This window comes from the organism of the source record quoted next, unplaced genomic scaffold (assembly GCF_019419815.1).
Source record: "Pyrus x bretschneideri cultivar Hongxiangsu unplaced genomic scaffold, Pyrus_bretschneideri_v1 Contig14, whole genome shotgun sequence".
NCBI classification, from domain to species: domain Eukaryota; kingdom Viridiplantae; phylum Streptophyta; class Magnoliopsida; order Rosales; family Rosaceae; genus Pyrus; species Pyrus x bretschneideri.
The window spans coordinates 6,010,892-6,035,947 of NW_025999435.1; the positions used below are offsets into that span (position 1 = coordinate 6,010,892).

Genomic DNA, 25,056 nt, shown 5'->3' on the forward strand with positions numbered 1-25,056 from the left:
TCTCCTCATGTCCTTTTCACCACCAAATTCACCATCCACATATTCAGATTCAAGGTGGTTTAAGGAGGGAATTTAATTAGTTAATTACCACATTATTGCATTCTGCATATTTATTGAGAATAAAAATATGTGTGAAGATGTCGTTTGTTAACGTGACTTGAATCTTCATTCTAGGTCAGTCTCTACTCATCTTCCTGGTGTTGATCTTGTGTTTATATTCAGAATGAAATCGTTTTAGAATTGTCAGAGAAACGGGCCAAATGTCCACTTCCAACAATACCAATATTGTCCCCAATTTGGTAATTACCACATACACAATCTATTAAGTGTGAGGTTTTATCACAAAAGGCCTCGGTATTAGTTAGAGTGAGGTTAAGATATTTAAACTCTTATTTTCTCAGAGATTCGGTTGATGTGGAATATTTTAACATGTCCCCTCATGTGAGACCCGATTAGTGGGTCATATGTGGGAGATCCACACTTCGGCAACCACATGAAGCCAAGGGGATTGACTGTACACGCGAGGCTAAGGGACTCACCATCATTGCGTAGGGCCCAGGGGACTCGCCTATCGTGTGGCAATACAGATCTGCTCCCTAACTCTGATACTATGTAGAAATTATCAGAGAGACGGGCCAAAAGTCCACTTCTAACAACTTTGGTAATTATTTTAATTTAAAAAAAAATGAAAATTGAAAACTAAAAAGTAAAAACTCAAAACCAAAATTTGAAAACTAGAGAAAGTAGTTTCACTTCTCTCTCTCTCTCTCTCTCTCTCTCTCTCTTATTTTATTTTATTTTTTTTCAAATAAAAAGTAAAACGAAATGGTTATCAAAAAACTTTTGATCGAATAAATAAAAACCCAAATTTTATGATAATTTGGTAGTCTAATAATCATGTTGATCCATTAATTTGTTGAAATAATATCATTTCTTTGTTTCTTATTTTGATTTTATGATGAAATGGATGTTGCATCGGCAGGTAAGTGGGTAGGTTGTTCTTGTTTAACTGATGCTATGTTGTTGTCATGTTGACTAACTTCTCCAAACAATCAAACAAACTAAGGAATAAACATTTGGCTTTGACATTGTAAACCTTTCTACAACTTGCAATGCAACCAGCTGTTACATATACAGTTGACTTTACTAATTAAGCAACTTGGTTAACAGAATGAGTCATTATTTATAATTAATTCAATAAAAATTATACTAGTGCAGACTCAGCCAACCAAAACGAAATGTTTAATTTTGATTTTGTATTGTGCAAGAAATAGGGTTAGCAATTTCTTACACGACTTGTTAATTCGTCACGACACGAAAATAACAGGTTTTTGATCAACCTATTAACGATTTGGGTCGTTATCGGATAACCCGTTAACGTGTTGGGTTATTATCGGGTTAACCGTTAAGTACCCGACAAAATATTGTGTGCTAGATCGTATGACAATTTCTTGCATGACCTGTTAACTCGACACAAAATTAAATGACATGATCCGTTAACGAATTAGATCATTTTGGGTCACCTATTAAGAACCTAATACCTTATAGGGTTTGACACGACACGACACAACTGGTTAAGATAACGAGTATAACACGAAAGCGACAAGCACGACCCGTTTTCTAGCCTAACAAGAATCCAACCAAAGAATTTCAATATACTTAAAAAACGAACTAGTACACCACGTGTTATAATACAAGTGTCATGACACTCAAAAATATATATTATCTCAACTTATATTATGACACATAATGCACATTCTTGTGCTTCATGTACATTAAAAAAGCTATATATATCTTTTGAATACAACACAATACTAAGATTACAAATATTTTTTTGGCACAAGCAAATACAACTTTAGAAGCTTACGTTTTTTACTTTTTAGTCACATCTAAATTCGTGTTGTTTATTTATAAGAGCAACTCCACCATTACAAAAGCCCCTTAGGGCAAGTCACTATTGAACTGCCTTAATGAACAATAACTATCTTTTGCATCTCGACCCCTACACTGAACAGCCATGGCAATAGGCAATAAAATATTAGTATTTTTTATTTTATAAAATAGTACAAAATAATTTTATTTGTGATTTTGGATAAGATTTTTAATCGTTCTCATTGCGCCACTTGTCATTATCTGAGAAGACAATTTTTGGTGATAGATTTCAATAAGATATTTATCCAATGTTGTCATGCCACGTGTTGTTACCTTTTCAGAATCGTTGAGGATAGATTTCCGATAAGATTTTTAACCAATCACACCGCGCCATGTGTCACAATATCAAGACAATCTTTGAAGATATATTTCGATCAGATTTTTAACGAATGACGGCATGCCACGTGACATTATCTACAACCTAATCATTTCTTTTTCCTCCATATAACCCACCATCGAGAACCATAAATCACACACCCAAATCAAAATCTCTATCATTATTCATAGTTTATGCTTCCTTCTTCACCAAAATCAAAATTTGTATCATTATTCATAGTTTCTGCTTCCTTCATACAATGTCTTCTTCTTCAAGGATGTTTTGGAAAATCGAGGAGCAAGAGAAAGAATTGTTTAAACAAGGGGAAGAAATGTTCAATCTCCAGGTGGCCCAAAATGAGATGGAAGACGAAAAGGATAAGGAGCGTAGAGGGAGAAATGACGAAGCAAGAAGCAAAAGAGCCTCACATTCCCGTCAAGTCATCCAAATTGTGGCTCAGAACTGCAGGCCCAGCCGTTCCACAAACCTTGGTAGAAGCAGGCAACGACGAGGTACGAATCTCTTGGACGATTATTTTGTTCGTAACAGTGCATTCCCTAATACGTACTTTAGACGTCGTTTTAGAATGGAACGACATTTGTTCAACAAAATCATGATTGATGTTTGCAACCATGATTCTTACTTTGTGCACAATAAGGATGCTTTTGGTGTTATAGGTCTCATTCTTGAGCAAAAAATTACTGCTGTCTTTCGGATGCTTGCATATGGAGCCTCTGCAGACCAAGTAGATGAGATAGCGAGGATGGGGAAATCAACCTTTCTTGAGTCCCTGATGAGGTTTTTCTTCGTAATCGAATCTATCTACACCGCAAAGTACCTCCGGAGATCTACTGAGATAGACTTGTAAATGCTTCTGAAAAAAGCCGAGATGCGATGTTTTCCTGGGATGATTGGAAGCATCGACTATATGCACTAGACCAGAAAAAATTGTCCAAGTGCATGGCAAGGAGTTTATGGGGACAGAAAATGATTGGCACTAGCTTGTGCCAAGGCATTTTATAATAATATATTGTTACCTGATCCACTAAATTTTCTCCACTTCAAAGATTAGCACTAGCTTGTGCCAAGACGTCTCTCCAAAGACTAAACGATTGGCTGAGTATTCTCCAACGATTGGACATCGATTCTTTGGTTCTTTTCCCATCAATTTTCTCAAGATAATTGGTATGAATAAGACTCACATTTCTCGCAACTGCATCTCATTACCCGTAATCGGATCATGAGTAACTTCAACCCAGTTAGAACACAACGTAACATCTTCAAGAAGCGTCCAATTCGTACCTGCATCATTAGTCATTTTGTTGGAAAACAATTGGATTGAAACTTTGAGAGAAAGATTGGAATATGGTTGAAAGTATTTGAGAAAATATGAAATTGTGGTTGAAACTTTGAGAAAATATGAAATTGTGGTTGAAATTTTGAGAAAATATGAAATTATGGTTGAAACTTTGAGAAAATATGGTTGAAAGTATTTAAGAGAAAGATTGGAATAAGGTAGAAGATAATGAGAATGTATTTATAGAAAAGTAAAATCAAAATTTTTATTAATTTTTAACATTTTTATTAATTTTTATATTAACTTAATTAATTTCTGTTGTTGGATTAAAAAAATTTTGAAATCCAACCCTCCAGATTGTGCCACATGGCACAACGGTAACTTTTCAGATTTTTTAAATGTTAATTCTTTTTCTTTTAATTTATAAAGGCGAATAACGTGGACCGTTGATCTTAAATCCAACAGCTGAAATTAATGAAGGTTGAATTTTTTTTTTTTACCGTTGGAAATCCAACGGTCCACAAAAAGTAACCGTTGAAATCCAACAGACACGGAGCTGCCACGTGGCCTCCAACGGTAACATTACGCACGCCTGCACCGCGAGCCCCAGCACCTTAAACATGTCTGGGACGCGCCATGCAAGCGTGTTATGCATGCACTTGACTAAAAAAATAATAAAACGTGGCTGATGTCAGCGTTGCATCACCCCCCACATTGGGCTCTCGGGCCAGCGATTCTCACCAGGCCTCTCACTCAGGCCCTCTCCTGCGCAATTGCCCACATGGGCTGGACATGATTATTGGGGCTATTGCCCCTTGTTTTGGAGCCGGTCCATCAGGCTATGGAGCATAGTGGAGTTGCTCTAAGTAAGAAGAGCCTTCTCACTTTACCAGGAATGTTGTGACCAAGTAACATTTTGTCATGTTAAAATTTACATGACTTATATTGTACATGCACAATATGTGAAGAATATCTTCACGAATATAAATTTACATCGAAAACATTAAAAAATAAATTATTATATCTTTTTTATATTGAATGGTTTCATTCTTAATTGCACTGAAGATTTTTGTGATAAAATTCAATATTGATCGGTTTTGCAGGTGGTTAAGTTGAGACAACATTAGTATAATTAGTAGTGAATCATTAATTCAACTTTGAAATCTTGATGAAAAAGTTGAGCCCACTAGTGTCACGCCCCAATCCCAACATACATCCAGAATTGACACGTGACGTCACTAAAAATCCGTATCTATCATATCTCACCTCCGGGATATGGGCAAGCACAACTCAATAAATGAATCACATAGTTATTTTTTCGTATGCTTTATGGCTGCATCTAACCTCCCTGTTAGACTGCCTACGTACCCTAAACAGGGATCAAGTCATTCGTAGTTCGTCATGCACAATAATTGACATCTAACACAGTCCAATTAAGTCGAAAGGTATAACATTTCTCAATCAATCAATAGAACTTGACAAGCATGAAAATACTAGACTCAGGGTTACATAACAACCCATCTGAAAATCATGATTTCCCCTCCATCAATATATAGGCCATTATGTCACAACATGATACCGCAATTCACAACATATATCATTTCAAAGAACCAACGATGTATAATACCATTCTCGAGCCACATTTATCAACAAGTCTAATCATAACAATAACAATGATATCCAACATAACAATCCCACATGACGATTAACATTTCCACTTCATCCATCACATAAATCATCACGTTTCCCACATAAATTCGCGTTTCATAGCGTGTAACATATTTAAGAATTAACAAAGAACATATTATTCTCTAGAAATATTAATCAACTAAAATACTCATGATAACTCCACTCATATCCAACGTCATTCCATAATCACATTAATCAATAATGTCAACCATCACATCATCAATAACACATACAACAAGTCGAAACGCAAGGCTAGAGCAACACAATTTAGTTGAAGACTACATCTTTGGAAAAGGGGATTTTGGACCACCCAACGGACCAAGGCTCCAAAGGAGATTCCGGACCATCACTCAACGGAATCCAAACAGAACTCAGTTCCAATCCACCCAACCGAATTGAACGGAAGTCCAAGAAACATGACAACGGCTCGAAGGAACAAGACATGATTCAAGTTACCCAATTCACAAAACTCAATGAAACGAAGCAATATTGAGCAAAATCCACATCACAATGGGTCATCGGTCAGTTACTAGACCTCACATCTCCCAAGCAATTCAATATGCGTTTCAATCACATGTCACAACCATTTCCAATACACAAGTCAAATCACATTTCACTTCATCATACTAATCACTATACTTCCAAGATTATATTTCAATACATAGTTTGTAACATGTCAAGGAATCATGAAGTACAATATTAACATTTAATTACGTTAATCAATCAGTGAGATAACATATCATTTCACGAATTTAATTAAAGAACTCTACATAATTCCCAATTTGGGTTAAGAATAATAACATGGTAATTCTAATTTATTTTCACAATATCTATTGTGGGTAATTCCCATCTACTCGAATTTAGGATTCTAAATCACCTTACGGAATGAACTAGAGCAAGGATTCCGGACCACTCAACGGAATCCAACAACATTGGGTTCCGGACCACTCAACGGAACCAAAATATCAAATGTTTTTCATAATCTACCCAGACCTATCATATGTAAAGTCAATGCCAATATTATGGAATTGATGCACTAGCAATTCAGGCACTCAGATAAGCTGAGAGGCTCGGGTGAGGGACAATAAAATAAGCATGTGATACAATAATAAACCCAGCCATCAATTATAATTTATAAACCTTGAATATAAATCTTTCATAGGAAATCAATACCAAACTTTTGAAAACTCCGAGGGAGGCACCCAGACATCCAAAAGTTCAATTCAAACGACCATATCATCTCACACCCATATTCACACACACACACAATGAAAGTAGAATTAGGGCGACACTGTTCATCCAAAGCCTACACCTTTGCAACCATCTCAAACTAAACTCAATGAACTAAGGTGGATACAATCCCGGACCATCACTCAACGGGATCACGGAGTAAGAGGGATTCCGGACCATCACTCAACGGAACCCAAACCAAGATATGATTCTTAACCATCACTCGACGGAATCGCGGAGTGGAGTAGGAAGGATTCTGGACCATCACTCAACGGAATCCAAACCAGGATACGATTCCGGACCATCACTCAACGAAATCGCGGAGTACATTGCATAACCACCAATCAATGAAACAACACATGAATCAAGTTACTCAAGTTATAAAGGCTCAACGAAACAAGAGATGAAATAATGAAACAAGCATTGACACATGTTTCAAAGCAACAAACCCCATGACAATGGGTTAACGGTCCACCACTAGCCCTCACCTCATCAAATCAAGCTAATCATACAAAATAAACCATATTTCCAATATGCACGTCAAATCCCACTTCATATAACTATATCATTGGCTAAATATGAAACTTAACAATTTATAGGAAAAAAGATTATAAAACCATTTCATATTCACATAAATTAAAGTCACTCACATTTCATCATCAGTACTCAAGCCAAATCATGTTTGATAAACATAGGTCTATGGCTAAATATATATATATATATATATATATAATCACATTTCAATAGAATCACATTATAAGACCAAGTCAAATTCACAGATGATGCCAGTATAAGAAATCAAGGTAATAACCATATCACACATATTCAAGTCACTCTCTAACCAATGTAGGCCTATTAGACTTCACTGAAGTCTCCCATGGTACTAATTTTATTATTTAGAACAATCTGAGATATGTTGACCATAAATCAACTCTCGGTCAACGATGGGGTCCACAACAATCCGCAAATCAGATTTATAATCCATAACTTCCCAAAGTTCACATTATGCTTCGAGGATAACATACTAAAGTTTCATTATGATCCAATGGTCGAATTGTCGTCAATCACACAAACAAGTGGCGGTCCAAATTGATCACCACACCCAACAATTGAATATTTGGCAACCAAGCTAGACATAGGTTCACATGATCACTAGAAGGTATTTGAAACCTAGACAACACTCGTGAACGATCCCACGCACCGCCACACGTGGTGGAAGTCAAGGTGGAGGGTTTACAAACCCCGAATTTCAACATTAACTAGATGAGCTCAATTTTACGTGGTAGTTAGAGCTCAACAAGGGAAACACTTTTCACAACTAGGCCGACGATCAATTCTAACCGGAAACCGTCCAATTTCACTGGAGAAAACCGGATTTCTAAGGTTCTAAACACCCAACTCTAAAATGAATGCGAAAGCACAAACTAAGCATACCCACTTGAAGATTATGAAGAGTAGATGAAGTTTCATACCTCACTCGAAGGAAATCGTTGCCGGAATCGCCGGAAAAATGATAAATCCGCTGGCAAGGTCGTGGACTTTGCAACCTCGAACTGCAAGATGGGAAAAGAAATGGGAAAATCTAAAATTACAGAGATGTAGGGCTCGTCAAGAGCTTTCCATGGACACCAAGATCATCCAAAACGGAGCTCGGATGAAAAAGATACAAGGGGTCAAGTTTGGTGGGTTTATGGGTCAAATTCTCCCTAAAACGGGTTAGGCAGCACCCATTTTCCATTTTCTGAAAACCCCCCCCCATTTCTGGGGATTTCCCTCCCATTTATAGCATTTTGGTAATATTACCAAAATGCCACCAACTTCAAACGACTTTAACTTCTCCGTTCGGACTCGGAAATAAGATCTGTTTACGCCTACGCGCTCATGGAATCGAACTCTACCTAACCAATTCAAGAGTTGACCTAAAAGGTCGAGAAAATTGGAAATGACTAAAGGACCCCTCACTTCATTTTCTTAAATTTGGAGAAATAAAGAACTAGTTCCAATCAAATCTTCGAAATACGTCAAGAATAAAATAAAATAATAATTTTGTGGACGGGATATCACAACTAGCCTTATTGTTTACTAGTGATCCAATATGACATAAGTGACAGAAGACTATAAATGAATCGAATTCTCAACCACGTAGTGTTCCGGTCCATGGTTTCATGTAAAACTCTCCTTAAATGGGGTTAATATATTGGTCTCTCGAGGGTTTGAAATATTTGTTACAAGATTGCAGTGGTTGTTGATTCACAACTATAAACTCACAATTAGATAAGGTGGGCAATCCAAATATGTGAGTAGTAAAAGTTGCTTCTTTTTTCTCCTTGCATGATGCCCCAAAACAAGATTCTCAAAATAGACTCATAGCGAAGAAATTTGGAGATTGAGTTCAATTAGTAGATGGTTTAAACTTTTTCTTTTTTGGACGTGAGCTGGTTTAACTTATTTATTTCCCAACTTTTAAAAACAAATTTAGGCAGATGATGTTTTATTACAGTGATCGAAAGTAATCATATCTATGTACCTTGATGCGGGTTTGATCCCCATTAATTCTCCTTTCTTTTAGTAATTAATTATTTAACTCACTAACATTATCGCTCTATAAAAAAAATTTAGATTAAATAATAAAATAAGTACTAAAGAAAAGAAATTATGAGACAGCCCGTCCCCAAGGTGTATATCACTTTATCCTTGAGAGTAAGGAAATGACTTAATTGCCCTTGGACGCTAAGATGTGTTGTGTGTAATATGTTTTTGGTTGTGGTACACTTCCTAATTTTCCTATACTTTTGGAACTAGTTAGGACTTAGGTTTTATTTTCTTTTGTTTTTGGTTGGTGACCCACTAAGACCACACACATACACCCAAACCTCTATGTTGACCCTCTCTCTCTCCTTCTCTCGGATTTCATCTGTTGTCCGTACAAGTTGTACGGTCACTCTTCAAACTAGCTTCATCTTACACGGATCAACTTCGAGGAGGTTGCTTTTGTGTTCTTTGTGAGCTCAGGAGCTCATCCATACCCTTAGTTCGACGTGAGAGCTCGTAAAACTCGAAAACCAGATAACCCAGTTTGGGGTTACTATTCATGCAGTCGTGATTGTGGACTTTTCTTCGAGTTTTAAGGTTCTAGGGAGCTTTAGGACATCTTCACGAAGCTCGGGGAGTAATTTTGAAGTGTTTTGGACGTTGGGAAGCTTGAGTTCATCGAGTTGCAGAGGTTGCCGGAGTGTTCGAGGTTTCTTCAGCGAGATCCCGTTGGATTTAAATCCTAAAAGTGGTAAGGTTTTGTTCTACTCATTGTAAGCTTCATTTTGGTGAAATTTTCATAATTTTGGTTAAGAAATGAAGAAGATATCGAAGTTCTAAGTTTTTCCAGTTTCCAGCGACGCAGACGGCGGCTGGTGGCGGCTTCGGCGAAGATCATCGGAGAAGACGAAGAATATTCCGTCAATTTTTATGGAATATACTAACGGTGTTACTAACGGCGTCATGTATATTTAACGGTATATTCCCTAACGCCGTTAGGGTTTCGGTACGTGTGCCAGGCACGTGCCTGCGCGTGGCCGATGTGTGGGTGGTCGGAAAAATTTTCTAAAAATATGGGGATGTTCGTGGTATTGAGTAGATCACGTTGGTATATTCAAACACCCCATTTGAGCAATGTATGAGAAGTTATTAGCTAGTTTCGTTTATGTGCTTTAAGTTAGCGTTTACATAGTTGTTTCGCATATAGGTGAAACCTATCATCAGGACGAGCGCAGTCAATCGAGGCTTGGGGTCTACGACCTTTCCACATACTAGTGAATGGGCTTTTGGTTTTCAGTATATACTTATATACTTGTTATTTTCCCAGAAAATGTGTTAAATGAAATTATGTTTGAAATGCCATGCTTATTGATTTATGCTTAGACTATGAATTTGTATGATATGCGCATATTGTGATTTGACGCGGTGGACGCTCAGGTAAGTACCAGGTGAGTTGTAGATTGTTTATGTGAATTGATGATTATGTGAGATGTGTTGAGAGCTCATAAACCTGCACCTCGGTGTTAGTGCTCTTGCCCGTGGTTAGGGCACAGTCCTTCACGTGATGTTCACCTCCCGCACCATATGCTCACCTTGGATCCAAGTTAGGTGCACAATCCTGTCGTACAGACCACTATAGGTGGTTCCAACTTTTAGGTGACTCGCGATTATTCGCACAATCTTCACGTGATCGTAGCACTTGAGCGTATTTATTTATACCTAGTCATGTCATACAGACCACTTTATGTGGTTTCGACTTGTGTGCAGGTATATTTGTTGAGATGTGGATTTGAGCCGTATAGGTCACGTTAGATGACTCTGGTTGACATATCATTTGCATTGATTATATCACCTGGCTTACATATTTTTATGCTGAGATATTCGACATGGCATATTTGTGAATTTTGCTATTCTGAGTATGGTTGTGGTACAGATATGTACTCTATTTTCTGGGAAATTATACAGGTTTTACGGCGAGGGGTTACTATCTTTGATAACTGAAATGGTTTTGAAAAGCTTTGTTTTTGCCCACTCACACTTTCTGTTTTGCACCCATCCAGGTTCTAGTTTAGAGTGCTTTTTGGTGGCTTGCGAGGAATCCATGGTAGCTCTGATAGATTGTCACCATTGTAGAATTACCTTTGGTGTTGTATAATTAGTATTCGTCCTGCTGGACTGCACTTAGGCTACTTATGCTCTAGTTGTGAATTTACACTTATTTTGTCTTGCACTTATTCTTATTTAGTGCTCTAGTTATTTTGGTTTTTATTTATTCGCATTTTTATATTATTATTGCTTCTACATTGTGCACCTGGTTACGTCACCCTTACGTGACGGCCAACACGCCTTGATTTCAATCGGGGTGTGTCAGTTTGGTATCAGAGTCTAGGTTTGGCAGTCCTGCATATTTTGCGAATATTCTAATTATTTGGTGTCTTCTGTCAGAACTATGTTGCCTTGTAGGGAGTCATGTCGTTCAGCTTAGCCTAGTTTCCCCGATATAGCTCAGTTAAGGGAAGTTATAGCCTATGTGATTCAGTATTTGCTTCGCCCTCCTTAGAGGACTCATCTGGAGACTATGTATAACTTAAAGTTGGATAAGTTTGAGGGTCATGAAGGAGCAGAGCGGTGGCTCGATCATCTTGAAAAGACTTTCCAACTGATGCAAAGTCAAGGGAATCTTCCTTCTGAAAGGTGGTTAGAGACGACTACATGGTTCTTAGGTAAAGAACCAGCATCCTGGTGGGAACATGAGGCTTATCATTTGACCCCAGAGGAAATTGTTGACTGGGAAGTGTTTAAACAATTTTTTCAGAAAAGGTTTATTCCCCCTGAGTATATTGATCATTAGAAGCAAGAATTTACTCAATTGAGATAGGGGAAGATGACGGTGAATGAGTATTATAGGAGATTCACTAACTTGTCTCGTTATCATCTGGATGTTGCTGCTAATCTGGTTAAGATGCTCCGTCGTTTCAGATTGGGTACTAAGAAGAAGTCGTGTTCTATGACGACCACTACTCATTGTGCTTTTTACCAGGAATTCTATGAGATTTTGTTGAGGATTAAGGATTCAGATAATATACCTAGTGAGAGTGAAGAAAAAGAAGAAAATGATGGCAATCAGAAGATAGATGATAAAGGTAAAGGTCAATCATCTTAAGGACCTTGCAAGACTCAAAGCTTTAAGCGAAGTGGAGCTAATTCCAGTTCTTCCAGCAGGGGTTTTAGTGTCACTGGTCAGAGAAAAGGTGGTAGATTTTCTGGGGGTCCTAGATTCCAGAGACAGGAGGATGCTAAGAGAAAGGGCTCCGTTATGCCGCAGATGTAACACTAGACATTTTGGGGAGTGTAGGAGAGGCAGCAGTGGATGTTTTACTTGTGGTCAAATAGGGCATAGAGCTATAAATTGTCCTCAGAATCAGCAGAGGCCCTAACAGCCTTCTTTGCCACTATCAGCGCCGATTCAGCAAGTTCCAGGGTCTAGTAGTTATGCTCAGATGGGTCGTGGTGGTGCTTACCATTATTAAGGTGACGTCATTCCTTATGCTTCAGGGTAGTATCAATATTCCCAAGATCCTTATTATCAGAGTGGGTATCCTCAGTATTCTGGAGGTTATACGCCGTATCCTTCCATTCCAGCTGGTGGATCTCGGTGGTACCAGGGAGGACAACCCCAGCAAGTGGAGATTGCTTCTAGTAGTGCAGAATCTTCGAGGCAACCTGGTTAGCCAAGTCAAGGACGTGGTCTGTAGGGGCGAAATAATCAAGCTAGTAGAGGTCGTGGGGGATGACAACAAGCCCAGGGACGTATTAACAATATCTCTCTGTAGGATGCTCAGAATAATCCGGACTTGATCATGGGTACGTTAAACATTCTTGGTCATTTTGCTAGAGTTTTAATTGATTGTGGTGCCACGCATTCTCTCATTTCTCGTACATTTGCTCAAGTGACGCAACCTCATCCTACACCTCTAGGGTATGATTTAGAGTTTGCTATGCCTAGAGGGGAAATATGTTATGTTGATTGTGTATATCCAGGATGTCCAGTGATGGTGGAGGATATAGTTATGCCAGCTAACCTTATCCCATTAGATATTGTTGATTTTGATGTGATTTTGGGCACATATTGGTTGCATTATAATCGTGCCAATATAGATTGCTACGGGAAAACAGTTACTTTCCATCGTCCTGGATTACCTGAGGTTACTTTTGTGGGTGAGCAAAGCTGGGTGAGGCATGGTGTTATTTCTGCCATAAGAGCAAAAATGTTGTTATCAAAAGGTTGCCAGGGATATTTAGCTCATATGGTGTTGAATGATGTTGCTCCTAGTAGTGTGGAGGATGTAAAAGTAGTCAGGCATTTTCCTTATGTATTCCCTGATGATTTACCTGGATTGCCGCCAGACCGAGATGTGGAATTCACTATTGATTTGCTTCCAGGTACGGATCCTATATCTTTGACTCCTTATTGAATGACTCTTGCTGAATTGAGGGAATTGAAGATTCAGTTGCAGGAATTAGTTGATAAAGGTTTTATTCGGCCTAGTACTTCGCCCTGGGGAGCTCCACTGTTACTTGTGAGGAAGAAAGACGGGACTTTGAGGCTATGCATTGATTATAGGCAATTAAATTGGGTAACAATTAAAAACCGTTATCCATTGCAGAGTATAGATGATTTATTTGATCAGCTTCGAGGTGTCTGCGTATTTTCTAAGATTGATTTGAGGTCTGGTTACCATTAGTTGAAGATTAAAAGTGAGGATGTTCCTAAGACGGCTTTTAGGACTCGATATGGTCATTATGAGTTTCTTGTGATGCCATTCGGATTGACTAATACACCTGCAGCTTTTATGGATTTGATGAATCAAGTATTCCAGCCATATTTAGACAGGTTTATCATTGTCTTTATTGACGATATTCTGGTATACTCTAAGTCTAAATCAGAGTATGTTCGACATCTCACTTTGGTATTGAAGAGATTGAGGGAACACCAATTGTATGCTAAGTTTAGCAAATGCCAATTTTGGTTAGATCAAGTGGCATTTTTGAGACATGTTATATTCGCCTAAGGTATTCTGGTGGACCCTCAAAAGGTAGCAGCCACGAACTGTCACGGAAGTACGGAGTTTCCTTGGTCTAGTAGGTTATTATCGACGGTTTGTTAAAGATTTTTTAGTTATTGCTTTATCACTGACGAGGCTAACTAGGAAGGATGTTAAATTTGAGTGGGATGATAATTGTGAGCAGAGCTTCCAGCAGTTGAAGTATTGTCTCACTCATGCACCTGTTTTGGCGCTCCCATATGATAGTAGTAATTTCGAGATCTACAGTGACGCTTCCTTGAATGGTTTGGGATGTGTGTTGATGCAACATGGGAGGGTGATTGCTTATGCTTCACAACAATTAAAACCGCATGAGATGAATTACCCTACTCATGATCTGGAATTAGTAGCCATTATCTTTGCTTTGAAGATTTAGAGACATTATCTTTATGGTGAAAAATGTAAGATTAATACGGATCATAAAAGTCTCCAGTATCTTTTTACTCAGAGGGATCTTAATCTTCGGCAGCGAATGTGGATTTAGTTGCTAAGTGATTATGATTGCACAATTGAGTATCACCCTGTTTATGCAAATGTGGTGGCTGATGCACTTAGTAGGAAGACTCCAGTTAGACTTATGCTTTATATGCTTGTCATATTCCTCTTCTTGCTGATTTAAGGTCCACTGGAGTGAAGTTAGGGGTGGAAGCTCGAGAAGAAGCTTTACTTGCTAATTTCCAAGTTAGACCAATTTTAATTGATCGTGTGCTTGAGGCTCAGATGAATGATGAAGAAATCCAGGAGTTAATTGAAGCAAGAAGTCAGGGGAAAAAGAAAGATCTTAGAGTTCGGGAGACTGATGGTATGTTTATGCAGGAGAACAGAATGTACGTGCCGAATAATGCGAAATTAAAGAAAGAAATTTTGGATGAAGCGCATTGTTCGGCTTATGCAATGCATCCTAGAGGTACTAAAATGTATCATACCATTCGACCATTTTATTATTGGCTGGGTATGAAAAGAGAAATTGCTGAGTATGTGAGTAGGTGTGCCATTTGTCAGCAGGTTAAAGTTGAAAGGAAAAAGCCTTTTGGGTTGATGCAGCCACTTCCCGTTCCATAGTGGAAATGGGAAAACATTACTATGGATTTTGTGTACCAGCTTCCTCGTACACATAATGGTTATGACGACATTTAGGTGATAGTTGATCGGCTTACTAAGTCAGCACATTTTATTCCAGTGAGGGAGAAGTATTCTTTAAGCCGATTAGCTGAATTATTTATATTGAATATTGTGAAGTATCATGGAGTTCCAGTTAGTATTGTCTCGGATCGTGATCCCAGGTTTACTTCTAAGTTCTGGGTAGCATTCCAAGAAGCTATTGGTTCAAGGTTACTTTACAGTACATCATATCATCCTCAGACAGATGGACAATCAGAAAGGACTATTCAGACGTTAGAGGATATGCTGAGATCTTCAGTTTTACAGTTTGGTGACTCTTGGCATAAGCGGTTGGATTTGATGGATTTTGCCTACAACAACAACTTTCATTCAAGTATTGGTATGTCACCAGTTGAGGCACTTTATGGCATATCTTGTCGTACACCTTTGTGTTGGTCTGAGGTTGGCAAAAGGGTTTTGGAGGGCCCTGAGATAGTGGAGGAGACTACTCAGAATATTCAGGTGATTAAGTCTAACCTGAAAACGGCCCAAGATCGACAGAAGAGCTTAGCAGATAAACATGCCACTGATAGGGTGTATAAAGTAGGTGATTGGGTATTTTTAAAGCTTTCACCGTGGAGAGGTGTGGTACGGTTTGGGAAGAAAGGTAAGCTAAGTCCTAGGTACAACGAACCGTATGTGATCACCGAGAGAGTCGGTGAAGTTGCTTACAGGCTTGAGTTGCCTCCAGAGTTGTCTAAAGTGCATGATGTGTTCCATGTTTCCATGCTTCGTCATTATGTTTCAGATCCGTCGCATGTGATACGTCATCAACCGTTGGAAATTAATCCAAATTTGACTTATGATGAGGAGCCAGTGACTATTCTGGACTGGAAAGATAAAGTTCTGAGGAATAAGACCGTGTGTTTAGTGAAAGTTTTGTGGAGAAATCACTCAGTGGAGGAAGCTACCTGGGAGACAGAAGAGCGTTTGGAAGAGATGTATCCACACTTGTTTTATGATTATTAGAGGTTTGTTTGTTGTTATGTGAATTTCGGGGATGAAATTTTCTTAAGGGGGGTAGGTTGTGACAGCCCGTCTTAAAGGTGTATATTATTTTATCCTTGAGAGTAAGGAAATGACTTAATTGCCCTTGGACGTTGAGATGTATTATGTGTAATATGTTTTTGGTTGTGGTTCAATTCCTCATTTTCCAATACTTTTGGAACTAGTTAGAACTTAGGTTTGATTTTCTTTTGTTTTTGGTTGGTGACCCACTAGGACCACACACATACACCCAAACCTCTCTGTTGACCCTTTCTCTTATTCTCTCGGATTTCATCCGTTGTCCGTACAAGTTGTACGGTCACTCTTCAAACTATCTTCATCTTACACGGATCAACGTCGAGGAGGTTGCTTTTGTGTTCTTTGTGAGCTCAGGAGCCCATCCATACCCTTAGTTCGATGTGAAAGCTCGTAAAACTCAAAAACCAGATAACCTAGTTTTGGGTTACTGTTTATGCAGTCGTGATCGTGGACTTTTCTTTGAGTTTTAAGGTTCCAGGGAGCTTTAGGACGTCTTCATGAAGCTCGGGGAGTAATTTTAAAGTGTTTTAGACATTGGGAAGCTCGAGTTCATCGAGTTGCAGAGGTTGCCAAAGTGTTCAAGGTTTCTTCGATGAGATCCCGTTAGATTTAAGTCCTAAAAGTGGTAAGGTTTTCTTCTACTCATTGTAAGCTTCATTTTGGTGAAATTTTCATGAATTTTGGTTGAGAAATGAAGAAGATATCGAAGTTCTAAGTTTTTCCAATTTTCGGCAACGTAGACGGCAGCTCCGGCGAGGATCACTGGAGAAGACGAAGAATATTCCGTCAACTTTGATGGAATATACTAATGGTGTTACTAACAATGTCAGGTATATTTAACAGTATATTCCATTTTTGGACGGAATATTCCCTAACACGCCGTTAGGGTTTCCGTAGTGTGCCAGGCACGTACCTACGCGTGGCCAACGCGTGGGTGGTCGGAAAATTTTTCTAAAAATATGGAGATGTTCATGGTGTTGAGTAGATCACGTTGATATATTCAAACACCTCATTTGAGCAATGTATGAGAAGTTATTAGCTAGTTTCGTTTATGTGCTTTAAGTTAACGTTTATATAGTTGTTTTGCATATAAGTGAGACCTATCCTCAAGACGAGCGTAGTCAATCGAGGCTTGGGGGCTACAACCCTTCCACATACCAGTGAGTGGGTTTTTGGTTTTCAGTATATACTTATATACTTGCTATTTTCCCATAAACTGTGTTTAAATGAAATTATGTTTGAAATGCCATGCCTATCGATTTATGCTTAGACTATGAATTTGTATGATATGAGCATATTGTGATTTGACGTGGTGGACGAGCTTTAGATTCAGCCGTACAGGTTAGGTGACTTCGGTTGACATATCATTTGCATTGATTATATCACCTGGCTTACATATTTTTATGCTAAGATATTCGACATGGCATATTTGTGAATTTTGCTATTCTGAGCATGGTTGTGGAACATATATGTACTCTATTTTCAGGGAAATTATACAGGTTTTACGGCGAGGGGTTACTATCTTTGATAACTAAAATGGTTTTGAAAAGCTTTGTTTTTGCCCACTCATACTTTCTGTTTTGCGCCCCTCCAGGTTCTAGTTTAGAGTGCTTTTTGGTGACTTGCGAGGAATCCACCGCAGCTCTGACAAATTATCACCATTATAGGATTACCTTTGGTGTTGTATAATTAGTATTCGTCCTGCTGGACTGCACTTAGGCTAGTTATGCTCTGGTTGTGAATTTACACTTATTTCGTCTTGCACTTATTCTTATTTAGTGCTCTAGTTATTTTAGTTTTTATTTATTCTCATTTTTATATTATTATTGCTTCCGCACTGTGCACTTGACTACGTCACCCTCACGTGACGGCCAACACGCTTTGATTTCGGTCGGGGTGTGTCAGATTAGCTTAGAAAAGTTGCATAAATTTTTTTGTAGCCTTTATAGGGAATTATGCTTCATGCTTTATCATCTTTTGAAAAATGCTAAGGAAACTCTCTCAAAAGTATAATTCTTTATGGACAATTTTCATGCAACATTATAAAACATTGTACTAAAAGCATAAGATAGCAGAAAATTTATGACAAGTCACATTTGAGAGAGAGAGTCTCCCTAGCATTCCTCTTACCTTAAGAAAGATGCTGTAATCAAATGTGCATAACCAAATATAAAATTAGGGTTGGATTCTTGAGTAAACATTTAAATAAAAAGAAGGTTTTTAACAAATCAGGTCGTTATTGAGTTACCTGTTAAGAACCTGTTATCTTATCTTAACGGGTTTGACACGATACGATCCGTTAAAATAACGAATATGACACGAAAACAACAAACACGACTTTTTTTTAGCGTAACAAGAATACAACGAGAGATTTTTCAATGTACTTAAAAAACGAACTAGTACACCACATGTTATACAAGTGTCAGAATACTCAAAAATATATATTATCTCTATTTTTATTGTAACACATAGTATACTCCATAAAAATATTCTATCGAATACAACACATTAAGATTACAAAGATTTCCTCGGCACGAGCAATTACAACTTTAGAAGCATGGGTCTTTTACTTTTTAGTCACTATCTAAATTCGTGCTGTTTATCTAAGGAGAGCTTTCTCACGTAATTTGCATGTAGTGTTGTAACCAAGTAATATTTTATCATGTTACAATTTACAAGACTTTATATTGTACATGCACAATACATGATGAATATGTAGACGAATATAGTTCTACATCGAAAACATTACAAAATAAATTATTTTATTTCATTTATATTGAATAGTTCTACTTTTAATTGCATTGAAGACTTTGTCATAGAACTTAATACTGGCCGAATGTGCATGTCGTTAAGTTGAAAAACAACATCGATATAATTAGTAGTGAGTCATTGGTTAAACTCTGAAATCTCAATGAAAAAAATTGAGGCCTCTAACCTTATTGTTTGCTAGCGATCTAATATGACATAAGTGAGAAAAACTATAAATAAAACGAATTCATTGTCATACGATGTTCTCGTCCATCGTTTCACAGAAAACTCTTCATAAATGGGGTTAATGTGGGTTTGAAATATTTGTTATTGATATGATAGTCAAGATTGCAGCGGTTGTTGAGTCACAACTCCAAACTCACAATTAGATAAGGTGGGCGATCCAATTATCTTGATGGTAAAAGTTGCTTCTCTTTTCTCCTTACATGATGCCCAAAAAAGGACTCTGAAATAGACTCATAGGAAGTAAATTTGGAGACTGAGCACAATAAGTAGAGGGTTAAAACTTTTATTTCCGACGTGAGATGGTTTAACTTATTTATTTTTCCTATTTTAAAAAACAAATTTAGGCAAATGGTGTTTTGGTTTAGTGACGGAAAGTAACCATACATATGCACCTTGATGCAGATTCGATTCCCACCAATTCTTACCTTAATAATTAACTATTTAACTCACTGATAATATTGTTTGATTAAAAAAATAAGATTAGATTAAATAATAAAATAAGTAATGAAGAAAAGAAATTAGCTTAGAAAAGTTGCATAAATTTTTTGTTGCCTTTATAGGGAATATGCTTCATGCTTTATTACCTTTTAAGAAAGATGCTGTAATCAAAACGTGCTGAACCAAATGATGAAATTAGGGTTGGAATCTCAAGTAAAAGTTTAAACAAAAAGAAGGTAGGTAATCTAAACTAAAACTATATTTGGTTTAGATTATGTTATTTGTGAATTTTCCCTTTAACTCCATTTGTTCTGTTGCAAGAATTGCTGAGTCATTGCCATTTGGTCGAGAGATTTTTTATTGTGATCGGAATACAGGTAGTATACCACATATATTTATATAAGTAGTAGAAAATTTTAATATTTAAATTATTAACTTTTTAACACATATATCATACTATTTATATAGTGACACGTAATATATCACCTTTTGTTTCGGTGACAAAAAATCTCTCCATATGGCCAAACAAATTTGCAATTCTGATGTGTTGCTGCTTTTGCATTCTACATTTTATTAATACAAACGAAAGCGTTGTTGAGTTAAATATTTAGTCAACAGTTATTAAAGAGAGAAAAATTTATGAAGATCAAATGCGCATCAATACGTATAAACATAATTCTTTTCCGTAACTTCAAGTTTAATAACACGTGGAGGCATTATCCTTTTCACTCATATTTTTTAGATTGGACATCACCATATGGTGTTTTCCATACACAAAATTATTTATTGGGCATGACATTGAGGAATCAATTTAATGGAAGTTCTCTTTCAGTCCCTCTAATCAATTAAGCAAAGACTAAAAGTGTGATTTGGAGTTTTGGACTAATATGACAACTTTTTTTATTCCTTGGCTATTGCCATTTTCTTTTGCCCTTTACATGTTTGGAAATTGGAGTTCACTAGAACTAATAATTTAGTTTAATTTCTTAAAAAAATATTCACATCACTTTTTTATAGGAAAAAGGAAAGTTTTTTTTTTTTGAAAATTTTGACAGTGTGGATTTAAGCAACTGGCCACTGCCTCAATTAATTTTTAGGCGTTTGAAAATTAAGAAATGACGCCTTGTTCGTTTAGCACTCACCTAGATCGTGATTCTCATTTAAATAGAAAATAGATAATTTTCATTTTGCATTTTATTTTTTAATAAATTGTAAAAAACTTGTTTAATACTTGGATGCACTCATTATATGCTTATTCCCATGTTTTCAATATGTTCCAAAACTTATATATTTTTTTTACCAAAAAATTTATAATCTATATGTCATTCTATTTTGCAATTTATGCATCCCAATACAATTATGTATTACTTTTAAGTATTTTTTTAACAAACAATATTATCTACACTAAGGGGAGGGGTTGGGTTAGCCTCACAATGAGCTAGCTACAATATGATTCAAATTCGCCTTTGGCGAAAATCGAACATAAGACCTCTCAGTTTCAAGTGAAGAAGAATATCACTAGACTGTAGTACTAGGTGACGTATCATTTTTGAGTATTAAGTAGACATTTATATTTACATGTTAAATAATAATTAATAATCTGCCTAGGCTCAAGCCTTAGTCTGCCTAAGCGCTAGATCTTAGTCTGACGCCCGACTATCTCAGAGCGCCTTTTAGAACTCCTAAGTCAGAGATGTGGTTTTCTTTTTTTGTTTTTTTTTTTTTTTTTAACTTTTTTTTTAATTATTTTTGTTTGTTTTTTGACGTCTTTATACATATTTAATTAATTTGTTTTTAAAATTCAGTTAATATATAAAGACTTAAAATTGTAATTTAATGGATATTTGGTTGATTTGGAAAGTTAATAGCGGCACCGCCTAACAGATAAATATTTAATAGACGGACAACCCAGAAGAGAGAGAGAGAGAGTGAGGAAGGAGAGAGAAAGCTACCATTTTACATTACTTCGTCCTCTTTCGACTGTTAAATCTACAACCTTCTCTCTCTTCTGCTTCCAATTCCTTTCGCTTCATCGAAAAAACACGTCTTCCCCTCGCTTCCAAGTTACTTCTCAAATCTCTGCTCCCCAATTCCTCCTTCCTCTGAAAATATATACCTCCGAATCCACCCCAAAACGAGACGCCTTCTCACTCTACAAGCCCAAAGTTTCACACTTTCCAGAGAGAGAGAGACAGAAAGGAGAGAGAGAGAGAGAGAGAGAGAGAGACAGAATCTGAATAATCGAAACAATGGCTGATCCAGAACGAGGACCGCCAGCAAAACCCAGACCCACCAATTACAATTACAACTCCAACCAGTACTACGTGGGAACATCCGAAACCCAATGGACATCGTGGCTGATTCCTATGTTCGTGGTGGCCAATGTTGTTGTCTTCATCGTCGCCATGTCCATCAACAACTGCCCAAAACACAATCTTGGTTTCGACGACAAGTGCGTGGCCAAGTTTCTCGGTCGGTTTTCGTTCGAGCCTCTTAGGGAGAACCCGCTGTTCGGTCCTTCTTCTGATACGTGAGCTCTCTGACTTTACCCATCTCTCAATTTCTGATTTTTTTATTCCGAGTTTTTGTTGGTTTTGTGTTTTGACTGCCTTATTGATTTGGGATTCTGGGTTTTTGTGGAATTTGATTAAGATTTGGAAGTGGGCTAATTTTACTGTTTCTTGTTGGATGTGTATGGAGTTATCAGAATTTTACTGTTTTTCCTCAAAATTCTATATTTTCGAACACATTTTCATCGTTATTTTCGTTGAAGGCTAGCGATATCGAAATATTCTTCGATATGTTCATAAATTGGATTTGTCAGTATTATGCAAAGTTCGATTTTTAAAACCTTGGTTATATGTTGTCCAGTATGTTAGTAAGCAATTGTTAGTGCTGTAGTTTTTTGGCTTTTGTTTATTTTTTTGTTTCGTCTTTTAAATTTGTGAGGGGCTATTTTTCAAATCATGCTACGTGCATCCTGATTTGTTGTTTGTTAAATGTTAATGTTGCTTTTAAATGTCAATCCAAATTCGTATTAATGTGGAATTGATCCGGCTCTAATTTATAAATTCTCCTAATTATTTGGTTCATACGTTGGTTGGATTTGTCAACTTCATTTTTTGTATTCTAGCCGTCTTTAGTTTGGTCGTAGGTGAAAAACTGTTGATTAATCCACTAAGTTTGTGTCACGATAATTTATCCTTCAGGACTCGGAAGAATGGCCTTTTTGTGATTTAAAGAAAGAATATTGAACTCATTGAATGTAAAAAGTTCGGAAAGATTAATCTGCGGCGTTATAGTTAAAGGGACCAATAGTGTTTATCTGCATCTTAATTTAGAAGTTTTCTTTTGTGCTTGTTGTACTTTAATGGAAATGGATTTCTGGTGTTTCTCGACGGGCAAATACTATGTCTTTCTTCCTTTTCAGTTTGCATTATCTGAGGCACCTGCTTTTGCAGATTGGAAAAATTGGGAGCTCTTAAATGGTTCAAGGTTGTACATGGGCATCAAGGATGGAGACTTTTCACTTGTATGTGGTTGCATGCTGGTGTCATCCATTTGCTTGCAAACATGCTCAGCTTGGTCTTTATTGGCATCCGTCTTGAGCAGCAGTTTGGGTTTGGTATGCCATTTTTCATCCAAGTCGTCATATACGTGAAATATGGCAAATCATCTATTTGTTCTCTTCCATGTTGATAATTGTCTAGATACTTGTCGGTTTCTTACTAATGTATTTCTTTTTACGTCTTTTCGTGATGTTTTTGTTTCGTTCTGACATAAATTTTATGTTTGAATGATCTGGGCAGTACGCGTGGGGATAATCTACCTGTTGTCTGGATTTGGTGGGAGCATATTATCTGCCCTTTTCATTCAGAACAATATTTCTGTTGGTGCTTCTGGCGCTTTGTTTGGACTTCTTGGAGCAATGTTATCAGAGCTTATTACTAACTGGAGTATATACACAAACAAGGTTTGTCCAAAGTTTTACAGTTCTATCAAGTGAAGTTGATATTCTGTTAAAGGTTTTGATGCTTGTATTTGTGTCATGGCTTCGTGTTAAATTTTGAATGTTTCATAGTCATTGAAATTTCACCTCTCTTCGTCTTCCAGGCTGCGGCACTATTGACGCTTATAGTCATTATCGCCATTAACTTAGCTGTTGGGATTCTTCCTCATGTTGACAACTTCGCCCACATTGGAGGATTCTTGAGTGGCTTTCTCCTTGGCTTTATTTTTCTACTTCGTCCCCAGTTTGGATGGATAGAGTCTCGGAATCTTCCAGCCAATGCTCGTGTTAAATCCAAGCACAAGCCTTACCAATATGTTCTTGTGTTGGTTGCCTCTGCCTTACTGATTGCCGGGTAAGCTTGTTGCCGGAATTTTAATTCATTGTTTGAATTTTCGTATACAATTCATCTTTCTTGTATCGGATGAGTTTAAGTATACGTCTTGGCATACAGGAGGCATCTTTTGAGATGATTAATGATCGATTTTCTTGTTAAACGCAGATTAACTACAGGATTGGTGTTACTGTTCAAAGGAGATAACTTAAACAAGCACTGCAGTTGGTGCCATTACCTAAGCTGCGTGCCAACATCAAAATGGAAATGCGGGAACTGATACGAGGAGTGTCGTCCTGTGTGTCTGACTTGTTCATCTCGTTTCCTATTCTTTTCTTCTTTGTGTGATGATATGTGTTTCTTTCTTTCAATGGGAGCTTTCAGTCCACTAATGTACATGCGTAGAACGACATATGATTATGAGATGCTCTAGCCTTGCTTTGGAACATTGGGATACTAATGTATGTTTGATACAGGTTATGGACGATATCGTGTCCCGTTATATACTGAGATTTGTTTCACGATCGATTTTCTCCTCCTTGTGCGCTTGAGTAGCTTTTTCTTTACCAAATTAATATTCGTCCATTATGGTGTGGATGATTGAGGACTTGTATTTACACAAGAAAGGATTACCAAGTACACTACGGAGGATGGTCTTATTCAAAATTGGAGAAGAGTTTCTCCGAAAAGAAAATAATGGGCAATGTGCTCGGAAATAGTCATTCATACTTCCTCGTCAATTGCAGGGCGATCACACATGCCAACATGTTATAAAAGGTTTGTTTTTAGAAAGCACAAGGTAACGAAAAATAGCTATAGTACTGGTAGGATGAAGTGACAAGGGTAAACACATCCTTTCCTGATAGAACTTGTTCAGTGTGCTTCACTGTCTTTACCTAAATTTGAATCCCATAGTTTAGCCTATTAACACCACCATCTGATTCGGTGAACTTTCATCTACTGTGCTGTCAAATAATGGCATGTGATCAGCAC

General features: G+C 37.3%; 1 protein-coding gene across 1 annotated transcript; it reads left to right on the forward strand.

Annotated features, from left to right (window-relative positions):
* Window positions 1-21,652: 21,652 nt before the first annotated feature.
* Window positions 21,653-24,584, forward strand: LOC103937238 (RHOMBOID-like protein 2). Its single transcript, XM_009347164.3, has 5 exons — window positions 21,653-22,250; window positions 23,182-23,345; window positions 23,530-23,693; window positions 23,834-24,084; window positions 24,232-24,584. Exons 1-5 carry the CDS (start codon window positions 21,970-21,972, stop codon window positions 24,341-24,343), a joined length of 972 nt encoding a protein of 323 aa, XP_009345439.1. The 5' UTR covers window positions 21,653-21,969; the 3' UTR covers window positions 24,344-24,584.
* Window positions 24,585-25,056: the final 472 nt, after the last annotated feature.

Bases quoted from the DNA above. Each gene is read 5' to 3' on its own strand.
- LOC103937238 (XM_009347164.3), top strand. From the start codon at position 21,970: ATGGCTGATCCAGAACGAGGACCGCCAGCAAAACCCAGACCCACCAAT. The intron at 23,346-23,529 runs GTATGCCATTTT...TGATCTGGGCAG, and splicing joins TGAGCAGCAGTTTGGGTTTG to TACGCGTGGGGATAATCTAC. The intron at 23,694-23,833 runs GTTTGTCCAAAG...TTCGTCTTCCAG, and splicing joins GGAGTATATACACAAACAAG to GCTGCGGCACTATTGACGCT.